The 15,406-nt window shown below is 39.6% G+C and overlaps 1 protein-coding gene across 15 annotated transcripts in view; it reads right to left on the bottom strand.

Annotated features, from left to right (window-relative positions):
• Positions 1-15,406, bottom strand: part of SIPA1L1 (signal induced proliferation associated 1 like 1) — a 438,278-nt gene that overhangs the window by 108,495 nt on the left and 314,377 nt on the right. For all 15 annotated transcript variants that reach the window (XM_080665396.1, XM_080665401.1, XM_080665402.1 and 12 more), the window contains 2 exons: positions 7,520-7,650; positions 3,805-3,993 (listed from right to left, as the gene is read on the bottom strand). In XM_080665396.1, coding sequence (XP_080521522.1) covers positions 3,805-3,993; positions 7,520-7,650 — 320 coding nt within the window. The remainder of the gene's footprint in view (positions 1-3,804; positions 3,994-7,519; positions 7,651-15,406) is intronic.

The following is a 15,406-nucleotide window of genomic DNA, read 5'->3' on the forward strand; positions in this document are numbered from 1 at the left end:
TCCGGCCCACGGGCCGTAGTTTGCCCACGGCTGCTCTAGACCCTGGTACTGCTTATTCCCTGGCCTGATGAAATCCTCTTTCTTTCCAAGGGCCTCCTCATCCTGATCCATCTGACCAATCCTGACTTGGCCCCACTGGTTTGTACCTCCATTGCTCTTCATTGGCAATTCTTTTATTATACTCATTATATTAAACCTAACTTCCATTACAGTAACTTATGACCTTGTCTCCTCCATGGTTAAGGACTGTGTCTTACCAGCCTATTTATTCTCTACAGTATTTAATAATCTTCAAAGAGTGGTTGCTCAATAAGCATTTATTGGATTTAAGCAGTTATGCTTACTTGTGAAAGGAAGCATAATGCATCCTACTACCTAGAAGAGCAGCTCTTTCATGGGATTCTTATCAAGATTAAATGAGATAATGCATGTAAAGGGCTACTAACCAGTTATTTTATCATTATCAATCACAACTGCTATTTCTTCAGTGTTCACCACATCTGGCACTGTACTAAGTGCTTCACATGTGTGAATTCAAACAGGGCCTGGCCCGACGTCCTCACATTCCCCTCGCACAGAGTAAGTGAGATAAAGGTGTTTTTTAAATGACTGATGAAGAAAAATAACAAACCCAAAAGTAACTGAGTTGGCCATTTATTGGCCATTTATTAAAAAGTTGGCTTGAATAGATATGAAATTCCTGATATTTCACAACATAGCTTTGAGGATCAAAAAAATTCAAGATACACAAAAGTATATGAAAAGTTGCAAATCTTAAAAACAAAAGGTAGTATGAGGCAAACTGGTATCCAGTGCTCAGGACTGCTAAGGGAAAATGGCCCTGGGAACTTCTCAAAGTCTCCATCCTCCCAACTATAAAACAGGCCAATAACCAGAACCCACCGCATGGAGTGCTGAGGATGAAATCAGATGATGCCGATAAAGGGCTTAGAACTGTGTAAGTAAACATATATTCGGGTATTTGCTTTCATCGTAAGAGATGCTCTAAATTGTCTAATTAAGTGAAGATCTAGGATCATGAGGGATAAACTAAATCCAGACTGGATTCAAATTTTCTGAGTCACAACCTGTTCTAAATTCTTGGCAGTGTGAAATCATTGGCAGGTCAGATTCATCTTCTTACTGCCCATTACATGAGAATGGAGGTGGACATCAGTATGTAGTGAAGGGCCCAGAAAGTCCTCAAGAAGGAGAATGTGAAAGCTTGAGTAAATCACAAGGCATATGTTCACTTCTAAAACTTTAGGAATTAAAATGCCTTTGTCAGTTCCAACATACATATCAGAGTCTAGACAAATAAAAAACAAATTTTTATATTTCTGTGAAATGCTTTCTTTCATATTTTATAGATATAATTTTCATTTGTTCTTCTGTTCATTTCAGCTTTTAAAAGTGGTAAAATGAGAAATTAAGGCACCAAAGATCTGAAAGGCAGAATGCCACAATATACCAAGCAAATCGTTTTCTTCTTCCAAGCATAATTATCTAAGCCGTTTAGAGAAAACATTAAAGGAATCACTTAAATAAAATTTAAAAGGAGATTTAGAATTACCTTTTAGTGAGTCCAGTTTCTCGGTATCACACCGTGAATCTTTTCAAATGTAAAGATGTACAAAGCATGACATTTTAAGAAGTGATGGAAACCCAAAGTGCTTTGCAATGACTCCAATGCATTATCTACTGCACTTATAAGCACTTCTGTTTTAAAATCTGTATTTGTAAAGATGCCCAAATAATCTGTTTCTCAAAATGATTTCCAAGGCGTTAATGAGATTTCCTATAAAAAAAAATGACTCCCCAGACAAAATGCCTAAGTATGTGTCTGTTTTTTAAAAGTATAATTCTGGCAGTGAAAGCTATGAAGATATAAATGAAATGACAGAGGCTAAGTGGGGATGTCCCTTGGTCCAGATATATTGCTGCTCGTATAAAATAGCAGGTTTTAAATTCCTAGACTCCACTACTTAGTAAAATTTCCAAAATTAAACTGGGAGACTCACTTAAATTGCCAAATTTTATTTATGCCAGAAAGGCATTAAAGAAAACAACTGACACATATTATTACCATTAATTTATGAAGGAAAGTATATTTTAATACTGCTCCACCAGGATGAAGAAGCCCATAATTTCAGAATAATGGATAGTTTTGTGAATTAAATAAATTTAGCTTTAAATTAAACTCATTATAGTGTTATCTTTCCTGTGTTGATGGTACTAAAGAGTGTTCACCACAGATCAGCCCCACCTCTGGTCCAATATTTGTAATCACAAAGAGAGGCATAAAATGTGCCAGAGATCTCATAAAATTTATACAAGTGGGGCACCCATTTTTTACTTAATGTGGTTAAAACAAAGGGAAAATGGTAATAAATACCTCCTTTATATAAAACTAGAGGCCCAATGCATGAATTCGTGCATGGGTGGGGTTCCTCGGCCTGGCCAGCCCATGGGGGCTGCAGGAGGTTGGCCGGGGGGAGGGGCCTTGGGAGTGCACTGACCACCAGGGAGCAGCTCCTGCATTGAGTGCCTGCCCCCTGGTGGTCAGTGCATGTCATAGCGATCGGTCGTTCAGTTGTTCAGTCGCTTAGGCTTTTATATATATAATCTGTCCTAATATAGAATTTAGGAAGTCCCATATATAATTATCAATGTCTAAATGTTATTCTCCTCAAAACTGACAGTAACTCGAAAGACTGAATCCATAAAGTTGAACCTAATCATTTTTCTACTCCTCCTTTGTTAGAATAAAAGTTCAAAATATTTATTGGAAGACAGCCCCCAAAATAGTAAGTTTATGCATCAGTAGTCATTTGAAGTATTCAAAGTGCTTCATATTTACATGTTATAAACATCAATGCTCACAGCCTATTTGAAATAAATATATGGGATAGACATTAACTTTATGACAAATGAAATGACGAGACAGAGAGCAATGATTAGAAAAGTTACATCCAACTATTGGCCCATGATATAGTCCTATTGGCTGAATTAAAAGAATAAATATACCTTGAAACTAATTTTTCTGACTTCCATTCATTTTAATAAAATGGAAATTTTTTATTAATTATGGAAATACCATCAAAATTTGTTCATAAAATGGCATTTGTATTTTGACCAAATGGTCTCCACATTAAGGTATAGGAAATATGGAAGTGAGAAAATATTAAGTATTTTCATTTTGTTACTAATTAGAACCCACCTTTTTAAAGTTTTATATTTAGTCTTGGCTGAAATACTTTGTTGGGTGTACTAATAGTCTTTAACATTTTAAGCTTTTAAGACATTGTGTTGTACCACCTAACAGTACAGGCTTTGAACTTATTAACTGTGTGAACTTGGACTTACTACTTAATCTCTGTGCCTCAGATTCTTCGTCTCTAAAACCATTCTCATAGGGTTGGAGAGTAAATGGGATAACATATTTAATTTACTTAAAATAGAGCCTGGTGAGTGGGTTCATTAGTGTTAGTTATTATTATTACTGTTACTGCTACTACTTATTCCTAGAGTACTTCAAAATCCACCACATTTGTGGAAATTACCAAGAGTTGAACAGAGTTCAAATATCATATCCATCAATGCTGACATAGAGAATTTCATCAGATGAGAAATGTTCAGAGTTCAGAAAGCCAAGAAAAAAGAAAATGAGTAATTGCAAAGAAAATAACCTTCACAATAAATGACATCAGTTTTCCTTGTCAAAAAAAGAACTATGAAGGTCTATGCTCTGGAAGCCTAAAGGAAACCTGAGCCTGAAGAATGTTCTCTGGAAGCCACACTCACCCCTTGTTCATCCAGTTTCATGAGCTGCTCGGTGACTTTGGGAGTGTTGAAGGCCAACCGCAGGCACTGGACATTGAGCTCCGGGATCACGTGCTCCAGCACTTCTTTCAGGGGCAGCCCCCGGGCTGTCGAGTGCTTTGCTGTTGAGGGTATGGCATCCTCCAGGACCGAACCTCTCAGTGTCATGAGCTGAAAGAGAGGGCCGCTTCTGTTAATGACTTCCAGAAAGGAGAGAATCTTCCTAAGTTCCTGGGCTTAAAAACGTGCACATGCCATAAGATTTTATTCATAAACACACTGTCATGCTTATAAATACATGCAAGTTTTTAAAAATGTATGTTATGCAATGATGCTTTCTATTAAAATAAAAGAGATCTGTTTGTATTTCTATTATCTTGATGTTATTTACTAAAAGCAACTGGATTGGCATGACCATGTTCTTTTTTCTTTTATAATTAATTTTCTATTATGTTTTAATTGATGTTTTGAGAGAGAGAGAAGGGAGACAGAGAGGGGAGAGAGGGAGAGGGAGAGAGAAACATTGATGTGAAAAACATCAATTGGTTGCCTCCCATATGTACCCCAACTGGGGATTGAACCTGCAACCTGGGTTGGTGCCATGACTGAGGATTGAACCATCAACCTTTTGATGCATGGGACAACACTCAACCAACTGAGCCACACTGGCCATGGCATCATGTTCTTTATTCTTGATGTATTTATTAACATGAAAAAATTAATAGCATGAGAAGTCCCTGCACGAAAACTAACTCTTACTTTATTACATACTAGAGGCCCGGTGCACGAATTCATGCATGATGGGGGTCTGGCTGGTCCCGCCCCCGATCTGGGTGGAGGGGCCAATTGGGGCCGGGGCCAGCCAGGGGAGGGGTCACGGGAGGTAGGTTGGCCGGCCGGCCCTGTCCCGCACAGTGCGTGTCATAGTGACCCGTCGTTCCGGTCACTTAGGGTTTTATATATATAGATATATATAGATGCCTGTCTCACAAAGTCAGGAGCTTTGGCCTGAAACTGACATCTAGAGCATTTTTATCACAGGACTTTTGTTAGTTTCTTTCTGTGAAGAGCATCATAAAGGTATTACAATAAATCCACATTTAAGGGTTATTTTTATTGGATAGAAAAAATTACACAAAAGCTAGTGACAAATAAACAGCAGAGAGGGGAAGAAAGGGATCAAGGAAGGCAGGAAAGAAGGAAAAGAGAAAGGGAGGAAGGAGGGAGGGAAGGAGGAAGGAAGAGAAGGAGTAGAGAGGTGGGGGATAGAAAGCACTACTTTGGGCATTACGTGTGTAGTAATGAACAACTCAGATAAAAATTCCATCCTCACTGAGACAGAAAAAGAAAAAAATAAGAACAATATGTGAGATAGTGTTAAGTATTCATGAAAAAATAAAGCCTGGAATTGGATATGAAATTTTAGATGAAGACCCCTGTGATTTACGAGCAAAGGCCAGAAGGAAATGAGAGAGCTCTGGCCAACAGGATGCCTGGGGAAGAATATCACACTGCAGATAAACAGGGAGAATCCAAGACCCAAGGCGGAGGTGCCCTGAGACAGCCCAAGAGGAGGGGGCCAGTGGGCCCGGGACAGACTAATGAGGGGAGTTGGACATGAGGTCCTGAGCAGATGTGCCTGTCTCCTAGGCTACCAAGGAGACTGGCTTGTACTCAGGGGTAGATGAGAAACCAGTACAGGATTCTGAATTGAGGATTGACAAGATCTGGATTACATTTCAAAAGGATCACTGCTGGGCCAAAGCTGGAAGACAGTTCTCAGGGAAAGATGATGGTGGCTTGGACCTGGCCCAGACCCAGGCAGAGGAATGGGAGAAGTGGCTGAATCCTGGACATATTTTGAAGACAAAGTTAACAAATTCTGCTTATACTTGGGGGTGTCAAGAGGGAGGAGAAGATTTGGGAGCGAGGGTGGATGTAGGAAAAGAGAAGAGTCAAGTGCAGCTTCAAGGTCTCTGGCCTGAACAACTAAATAGTGTTGTCATCAGCCAGACATTAATTTGAACATGAAAACAAGTGGTAATGGCTTTTTGAACCATGAACAACATTTGACTTGGATGTTTCAATCAAAAGCTAGGGAAATGGATGCAAGGGACCTAATGCATTCTCAGGGATCAGCAGGAAAAGGACAGACTATAAGACCAGGGATCCGGGGGGAGGTGCAGGTGCAGCACTCCAGGCCAAGGTGGCACGAGAGGAAAGAACAGAGGTGGGAAGGAAGAGTCAGTGTGGGTCAACCCAGCTAGGGGTCACCTTGCTGTAGGACAGGAGTAACCCTGGAGAGAGGGGCTGGGGCTCGGTGGGGAGTGCCTGCCAGGCAAGCTGACAGGTACACTCATGGAAATCACTGACAGGCTCTAGAGAGAGTGCTGATTTAGAAAACGTCAACTTCTGGCCTGAAGGATGACAGGGCAGTGGCAAGAAGAAAATTTTAAATGGGTTAAAGGCAGAAAAGGAATATTAAGATAGAGGCCTTAAATCAGAGTGGGCTTGAAAGGAGAAAAAGAAATACTTCGGTGTAAGCTAACTGAGGCTCACAGAAATCTGGGGGATCTCAGAAGCTGGAAACGACAACTACCTTCAACCAACTTCAAAAACACAGTGTGTTCTCTGTTTTTCATGTCAACAGAAGGATTTACATGCTTACAGTTAGCTTTGGTGTGGAGAAAAGTACACTGGAGAATGTTAATCTTCATTTCACTCTGGCTGCTATATATACACATTAAGATATTAAAGTCATGCCTTTAAAAATCTTATTTTTAATTTCCCCAGAGTTCGAGCTTAGGAACAATGACTAAGTGATGCCAACCTCTGAAATTCAATGGAAGAAGTAAAGCCAAATGCCCAATTTAAACTAGTTTCAAAACTATTATTTTCTAGATACCTCAAGGGGGTATTAGGCATTAGTGTATAACAATGATCCTAAGTGCTCGGAGGTAAGAAATGGATAACTGGCACAGTAATTTATGTTTAGAAAGATGACAGAACTTCATAATCCCAAATTTGCTCTTGGCTTTTTAAGAAATGCTTTGTTGGCTAGTTTATTTTTCTTTTTTCTTTTTGAACCTGGATTTCATTAAAAAATAAAAACTGACATATTATGTGTACTTAGATTGCTAAATTGCTCCAATGGCCTGTTTCACCCACATCATACAGCCTCTGGTTCCAATAGTGCATGTTCTAGGCCTCAGAGAATAGGTCCAAAAGATAAGTAAAGTGAAAGTAGAAGGAAGAAAGTCTTTTCCCCTCGAGTCAAGAAGTAACCTAAGCATTCATTTGGAGCAGTGTGTTGAGTCCTAGGATACACGGTCCCATGTGTGAGTGCCCCAGCTCCTCCACTGGCTCGGCATTTTCTGGCTACCACGGCAGGACAGGCGATATCCCATTTGGGATTCTGAGGGCTCCAATTTCTTGGGCCCCACGCAATGGACATATCTTTCTCTGAATCAAAACTCCCATTCATTTATTGCATCTATCCAGAGCTCAGTGGAAAGAAAGGCTCTAGCTCTAACCATTCTGTCCACCTCTATCGCCACCAGAATGAATGAAAGGGGGCTTTGTGTCTTTCGGAGACATTTGTGATCAGGGGATATTAAATTTAATTGCTTTGCTACTGCTACCACTATACTTTTTTTCTCACTTCCATTAAGCCTCACCTTTCTCATTTGCAACTTACCTCACTAGTTCTAAATATTATTCGGTAGTTATAAGGAGATCCATTTTCTTTCATTTCTTCTGGTTTTTCCCTTCGAATGCTCACAGCCACTGGACCAAGATTCTCATCAGCCCCAAAATAGTTCCAGTGTTCTTAAGTAAAATAAGACAAAACAAAATTAAAATGTGATGGTCTACTGGACATTTAGATCACTCAGAAATTGCTTTATATCAATAAAATGCAAACACATTGAACAAACATCAATATTCTTCGATGTGTTATAAAAACAAGGCCTTGGCTACACAGGTATAGTTTTAGAGCAGGTAACACTGAAGAGAGGTGGCCTGTTGAGTTCCTTTGCTTTTTCTCCCTACATCCTACCATTTAAATAGGCTACACTGTGTGTTCTTCCTTGCTGAAGGGAAAGTTTGTGTCTGAGATATTCAGCTTTTCTTTAAAAACAAAACAAACAAAAAAATACCCCAAGTCTATTGAAAATAGAGTTTGAAGACAGAGGGATTTCCCCAAGATTGAAAAAACATTTCCCTGGATTGGAGCAAGAAGGTCTATGCATCATTGAGCGGCACTCTGGTCCCAGGGAGCCCAGGGACGATGGCAAAGGGGCTCGGAGAAAAGAGCTCCGTCCCAGAGCGCTGGGCCTCCCCAATGGCTTTTCCATATAGTGAGCACAAAAGCATCCCGCAAGGCCACTGAAAGGGCCTCTCCTAGGTAACCTGTGTGGCCAGGTGACTACTTATGATTCAGAGAATTCTCTTCAAGACCCCAAACGTTAGCAGAACCTTGGGGATTAGGGGAAGTCTCCTTATGACTGATTTACCTTCCTCCTGAAAAGAACAAAGGTCAGGATCAAAATTAAATGAATTTACAGAAAATTTTAAAAAGTGATTTTTTACTATGCACCTGTGTATGTGTGCATACACTTCTTTTAAAATTGATACATACATGAGATGTTCACAGATGAGGAAGTCCATAAAACACAGAAATATATGAAAAGCTAAAGTAAATAACCCATTTTTAAAACTTCCAAAACACTTACTTTACACCATTCTGTATCATTTACGTGTGACATGACTATATGACTGAGTTATGACATGGTATGTTATTCTCATACAAAATGCACAACATTTGAAAATACACACTATTCCCATACAAAATCCATGAGAATTAGAAATTACAGCATAAAATACGGAATCTGTAGTTTTAAAATTTAGGTAATACATATGAAAATACTTTGCAAGTACTAAAGATCAACTATAAAAGATATAATCATAAATATTGAGGTCTCTCTAAGAAGGTTATCATAATCTATGGAGATTCAAAAAAGAAAAGCACGTGGAAATACAGGCAACAAACATCTCATATACAACCGAGAAACAACCCAATAAATGTCACAAAATGTATGTACAAACGCTCAGGTACACCCTCAAAGCACAGCTGTGAGAATCACACTCAGAGGTGATTTACTCCTACTTTGCACATAATTTTAATAAGCTTGGCTGTCTGGTCTTCAAGCCAAGTGTGATAATTCCAGATGCTGACAAAGTCCAGAGTGTAGGCTGATACAGACTTGCATGCAGACAGCAATGTGATAGAACTGACAACAAGGAAGAAAACAGAAAGGGAGAAGGCTGAAATAGTATAAAAAAGCAGACAAGAACTTAAAGAAAAACAGACAGCAGGCTGGGGCCATTCACTGAAGGAGCAAGAGCTTAACACACTTCAGTAACTTCAGAAGGTAATTAAAAAAAAAAACAAAAAACCTTTTACTGATTTGAGAGAGAGAACAAGAGGGGGAGGGAGGGAAAGAGAGAAACATCAATGATGAGAGAGAATCATCAATTGGCTGCCTCTCCCACGCACCACTACTGGGGATTGAGCCCACAACCTGGGCATGTGTCCCGACCAGGAATCGATCCAGCGACTTCTTGGCTCATGGATCAACGCTCAACCACTGAGCAACACCAGCCGGACAAGAAGATAATTTAATACTGCAGCACAGAACGACAGTGGAGGGATCAAGATGAGTGTGAGACACATCCATTACATTCTGCTTCTTGCATGTCAGGGATTCAACTGAAACCCAACTCTCCAGGAACTCCTTAATCACACCCAACACATCTCAGGAAAGGCAGGTGAGACTGTTGCTCTCTGCTGCGGGGAAATTCATAAATATGTATCTCAGGCCACGGTCAATTCTTCTTTAGCAACTTCAATTCATTCCCAAGCTGTCCCTGACCAGCTCCCCCTCTCCAGAGCAGATATTTCAAACACTCTCTGTTCTCCTTCAACCTTCCCGCACCTGCTTTCTCCTCAATCCCAGCAAATAATGCTGTCTACTAAGTCACAGAGAAAACAAAGAAGCCCCTTCAGAAGCAAATGTCCTCATTTTCCATCACACTTGCAAACTTACCTGGATCCAGACCTTTGCTTCCTTCTCTTTACAACCCAGAACTCGATCTCACCCCAAATGCTGGCCTCCACACAGTCCACTTTCCCAGGGGCTCTGATGCCTTGACCTTTGACTTCTCCCTCTCTATTCACTGATTTCCATCATCATTTGATCAAGCTCAAGTCTTCTTCATCTTTAATTATAACACACCGGTAACACCTTATCCTCCTTCAGGAATTCTTGAAAGGGCTGCCTAATTCCTCACCTTAGAATTACTGTAAGCTGACATCCACCTGCAGTAACCAATGATAGCCTTAAAGTTAAAAACAAATAGGTTGGTCTCAAACTCTCCCTAACATCTGCCACAGTGGATCATTTCATTTTTTTTTTCTAGAAGTACTCTTCCTGGCTTCTGTGACAGCACTCTCTCCTGATTTTCCTTCTATCACTCTGGCTATTATTACTCAGTTTCCCTTCCTCTTCCCATCCTGAATATTCCATCCACTCTCAGCACTTCAACTGCCATCTCGATGCTGCTTATGGTCAAAAGTCTACATGCTCACTCCAGACTTCTCCGAGCCCTCAATCTTTACTTCTACCTAGTGGAACTCTATTTGTCTGTCCTACGGACATCTGCAAAAATGAACCCATCACCTTCCACCAAACCTATGAAGCTCTCCCTACAGCCTGATTTTTACCAACTGCTACCACATTCACCTCGTTGCTCATGCCAGATTCACTGTCATGCCTGCAAATTGTAGCTCCTACAGCTCTCTTAAATCTATTTTGTCTCCATCCCTTGGCCACTGACTTCCCCATCACCATATGCCTGGATGTTTGTAAGTCTTCTAACTGGTTTGCTTTTATCCAATTCGTTTACACAGAATGCAAATCTGACCATCACCATTAAGTTTAAAATCCTTCCCAGGGTTTCCCAAGGGCCCTTGCATACTTTCATGGCTTCCCAAAGCTCTCCCAACCTGTCACCAGCCTACCACTCATTTCAACTTAGACCTTTCCATCATCCTTCTGAACTGAGGACCTCTGACACGAAACTTCTCTCAGTTGTTCAAACTCGCTCTGCCCTTTCTCACCTAAAAAATTCTACCCAAACATTCTTCCCGCAACAACTCTTTATTTGACCAAGGCTTCTCATCCTCCATGTCTAATCTGAACTATTACTTAGACATCCTCTAAAAGAGTGATTGAATACTTGAGCACAATGAAAGTGTTTACTTGGTATATTAAAACTAATACTTTATTTCAAAGTGTTACAATTCATAAAAACACAAACTAGTGAAACCAAATATTTAATACATTTCAAAGACAAAAATTTAGAAATGTTACAACACGAAAATGTAAATTTATAAATATATAAATATTAAACACAATCATCTTAGTATAAATTATCAGATAAAATAAGTGTTATTTTAAAATGAAACTAAACCCTACATAAAAATGACAAATGTTAATTTAAAAAAAAAAACACACAACAAAAATTAAAGATCATCTAAATGTTTTTTTTGTGTGTGTCATCATCAACACTGACTTTTTTGTGCAATTTCCCCAGCTGCTTAGGAAGTACATTTCTGAGTTGGGGATGGTGATGAGATAATTATACACTAACTTTCTAACACTTTCTTCAGACTCTATCTTTAAACACACTCATCTCTGGTTTGATAATTCTGGGAAGAGCTTTCAAAACTTATGTGTGCTTGTGCAGAAACATCCATCTTTTTTTTACTAAAAGAGAGCTCTAGCTATTATATCAAAAAAGCATTTCCATTGGTCTTCAACTACTTCAGTTTCATTGGTGTAGAAGAAGATTCTGGGCTGGTTTCCTGTGTTAAATTCACTACTATCGTGATTAGATTCTGCTTATTCAAAAAGTCTTTCAACTTGAGTAAGAATTATTCTTACAGTAACCCTTGTTTTGTTTTTGTCCACTGTCTGTTTGCTCCTAAAATTTATAGAGCTGTAGGGGAAAACCCTTTCCACTCAAACACTTTATTCCATTAAAATCCTAATGCAGTGGCAGAGGAGTCTGGTTCAGCAAGTCACCTTAGATTGAACTGTCAAGTCCTTAAACTTTGATCTCAAGACAAATGACTCAGATTTTTTCTTTAAGTAAAACACCAGCCTTTTAGAGATGCCCTCAGCCTGGTCCTCCTGGCCTGTCCCTCGATGTCACTGGCCTGCAGGCCCTTCCCTCGGACCACAGCCTTTGGGCAGCACTTCTTACCTGCTCCGGGCTGCAGCGTTTTTCATTTATTCCTACCAGCCATTTACCTCCTTCCTTCGCTAATGAAGCTATCCACCAATTGCAGAGAGCTCTTCCCGTCAGACCCACAATCAGCTCTGTCTTTATGGAAGGGGAAGAGAAGGAACCAGGACAGGGGAGCCGCAGTCTATGAGTGTTAAGAAAGGCTGGGAGCCCTGGATGAGAGAATTCGGGAGGATGGAAGCCAGAGGAAGGGAAGAGGAATTGGACGGTAGGGTGGGTAAATCTGCTAATGGATGACTTGAAATGCAGGTATTACATTATTACATGACCAAAAATAATGAGATTTTAGTGCCAGCATACTGGAATGCCTCAAACCAATACTGCAATCACTATATTAGATACAATGCAGCAAAGTGAGGCCCTTTGCCAAGCACTCCAATACTCACATAAAACCATGGCAATACAGTATTTCCTTCGTCTTTATAGATATGGAAACTATGATTTAGAGAGAGCAAGCCTCTTCCCAGCCACAGCTAGTAAACAGTAGTGCCAAAGTCCAAATACATTATTTGAACTACTGATTCCAAAGTTCATTTTCTTAGCCATTATATAGAACATTATCTTCCCAAGTCTCCAAAATTGTATTATAAATAAAATAGTTAAATAAAATTTGGTATCTGAAGGGATTAACTAGCCAGATCATACATCAAGTTTTATTCCTTGATGTGCTATTGAGCCAAGAATTCACTGTCTATAATGGGAGAGATATTAATGTTTTTTCCATATACGGGTGACTTCCCCCCTGCCTTTATTTTTCACGTTTAACACCTAAACAAATGTTTATTAGCCTGAGGTTTTCTTATTAGTTCTGGTTCTTGGGTTTTAACAAGGATGGTACAAAGAGTGCCAATGATCAGTTCTGCCATCACTAGAGTTTTCCACATAAATAGCTATATTCTTAACAAATAATAATTCCACATTCTTAGAGAGGGAAAATAGTAAATAGTTCAAAGCACCAAGTAATTAGATCAAGCACACTTTACATCACATGGGGTTATGACCCACAGATAAGCATGTGGGCACAAGATAAAAGAAGTGAAGCCTGGCATTTTCATTGTAAAAAGTTAAAAAAATAATCTTAAGAGGGCTTCAACCAGTGAGTCCTGATCGCTTGTACTGTTTCTATTTTAATGATATTTGCAGACTTTATATTAATATCAGTTGTACATTTCCCTAGGGACACCAGCATAATCTGGACTGTGTGTAACTATGAGCAAAAATACATTTTTACTTTATATAAGACATGTAAAGTTATAATTCATGGCTCAAATATTTCTTTAGAATTGTCAACTTAGAACTTTAAATAGGAAAAACAAACGGATGAACACAAATCAAAGAAACAGAAAGCAAATAACAATCACTATCTTGCACCTATTAAAATTAGTGACCACATTTCAGAGGCCCAAAACAGTCCTTGGTAGGGGCATAATACATTCATTCATACACCACTGGTGGCACTGTGGACTGGCACTAACCATTTCAGAAAGCACTTATTTACTTATGTGTGTTATGATATAGCAATCTATATACCAGTATATACTAGTAAAAGCCTAAGCGACAGTCTAACCGTCCAACCGGTAGCTATGACACGCACTGACCCCAGGGGGCAGGAGCTGCGGTGACTTGGCAGCTGAAGTTCATGGGTGACGCACCGGAAACCAGAGAAGAGGGAGCCCGATTCTGGGATGCATCACCTGAGAACCACCCTCTTGCAATCTGGGAACTCTCGGGGGATGTTGGTGAGCCGGTTTCGGCCCGATCCCTGCATGCCAGGTCGAGGGACCCCACCAGTGCATGAATCGATGCACCAGGCCTCTAGTATGTTGTAATATAGCAACAGATGTTAAAATCACAGAAAGATTCTAATCTTAGTTACCCTAATTGACCATGCAGAAGGAAAGATGAAAACTCCTTTTCTCTATAAAGGACATCTTCAGCCACCATAGAAGGGGGACACTAAAGATACTAGTAGAGAATAAAACAATGACCACTTAACTTTACTAGCTGGAATTAAAATCACTTCACCATTTTAAACTATTTTTTCTTAAAATAGTCTACTTGGTAGGCTACACGTATGCCACTGTCAGTACAATCAGCAACATAAACTTCGACTCTCAACAGTCTTTAGCTCCATGTTTTCACATGCTTCACATGAAACGCTAACACATGCTTCTATAAAGCTGCTTAACTTTGCCTGTTGGGTTCAAGTTGTTCAGCTGTTTTATTTTCATGCAACTTACATCTTACCATGTATGGCAGGTCCCAAAGTCAAGAGAATTAACAGAAAAAGGCAGCAGCAGCATATTCTGCTAATCAAATGAAATGCGGATTTGCCAAGGTGCAGGCCCTGAGAGTCCAACTGTTAAAGAATGGCGCTTTCAGAGAACCACTCCACCCAGAGTCTCGGTCTCTGGCCCTCAAAGGGCTCATCCTAATTATAAGGGTGGAGGTTCCATGAGAACTAAATAGCCCAAGACTTTGCCTCATAATCAAAAGCAGGTCAGGGAAATGGATGGACATTTACACAGGACTGGCCACCTGCCAGAATTCTGTCCCAAAGCACTCCCCTAAGCTTATAATTAATATTACACAAGAGTAATTGTCCACATTATAAAGTGCACAGTACTCTGAGGTTCCAATTCTTCTTTCCATAAGTAACTTAAAAGTAGGGTGGTCTATCACGGATTCATGGATACAGAGGACAAACTGATGGTTGCCAGATGGGAGAGGGCTTGAGGGGCTTGGGGAGCTGGGTGACAAAGGGAAAGGGATTAAGAAGTAGTTACAAAATAGTCATGGGGATGTAAAGTACAGCACAGGAAATATAGTCAATAATATTGTAATAACTATGTATGGTACCAGGTGGTTACTAGACTTATTAGGGGAGAACCACTTCATAAATTATATAAATGTCTAACCACTATGCTGTATACCTGAAACTGTTATAAAATAATATTGAATGTCAACTATAATTGAAATATAAAAATTTTAAAATGGAAAAAAAAAAGGTAAGGTGGTCTGTTTGCCAAAACTGCATGAAATAGTGGGGCTTAAATCTGCGTGTGACTAAACAGCTCCTAATGACTCCCTAACTTGCCAATAAAAGGTAGGCTTTAATATGAAGTTATGTTGATATTAATAAATTGTATCAAAGTGATTTAAGAAAAAGTACAAAGTAAACTCTATTTGAAACAAAGGAAAAATAAAGAGTAAC

Source organism: Plecotus auritus (assembly GCF_963455305.1).
Source record: "Plecotus auritus genome assembly, chromosome: 1".
NCBI classification, from domain to species: Eukaryota; Metazoa; Chordata; class Mammalia; order Chiroptera; family Vespertilionidae; genus Plecotus; species Plecotus auritus.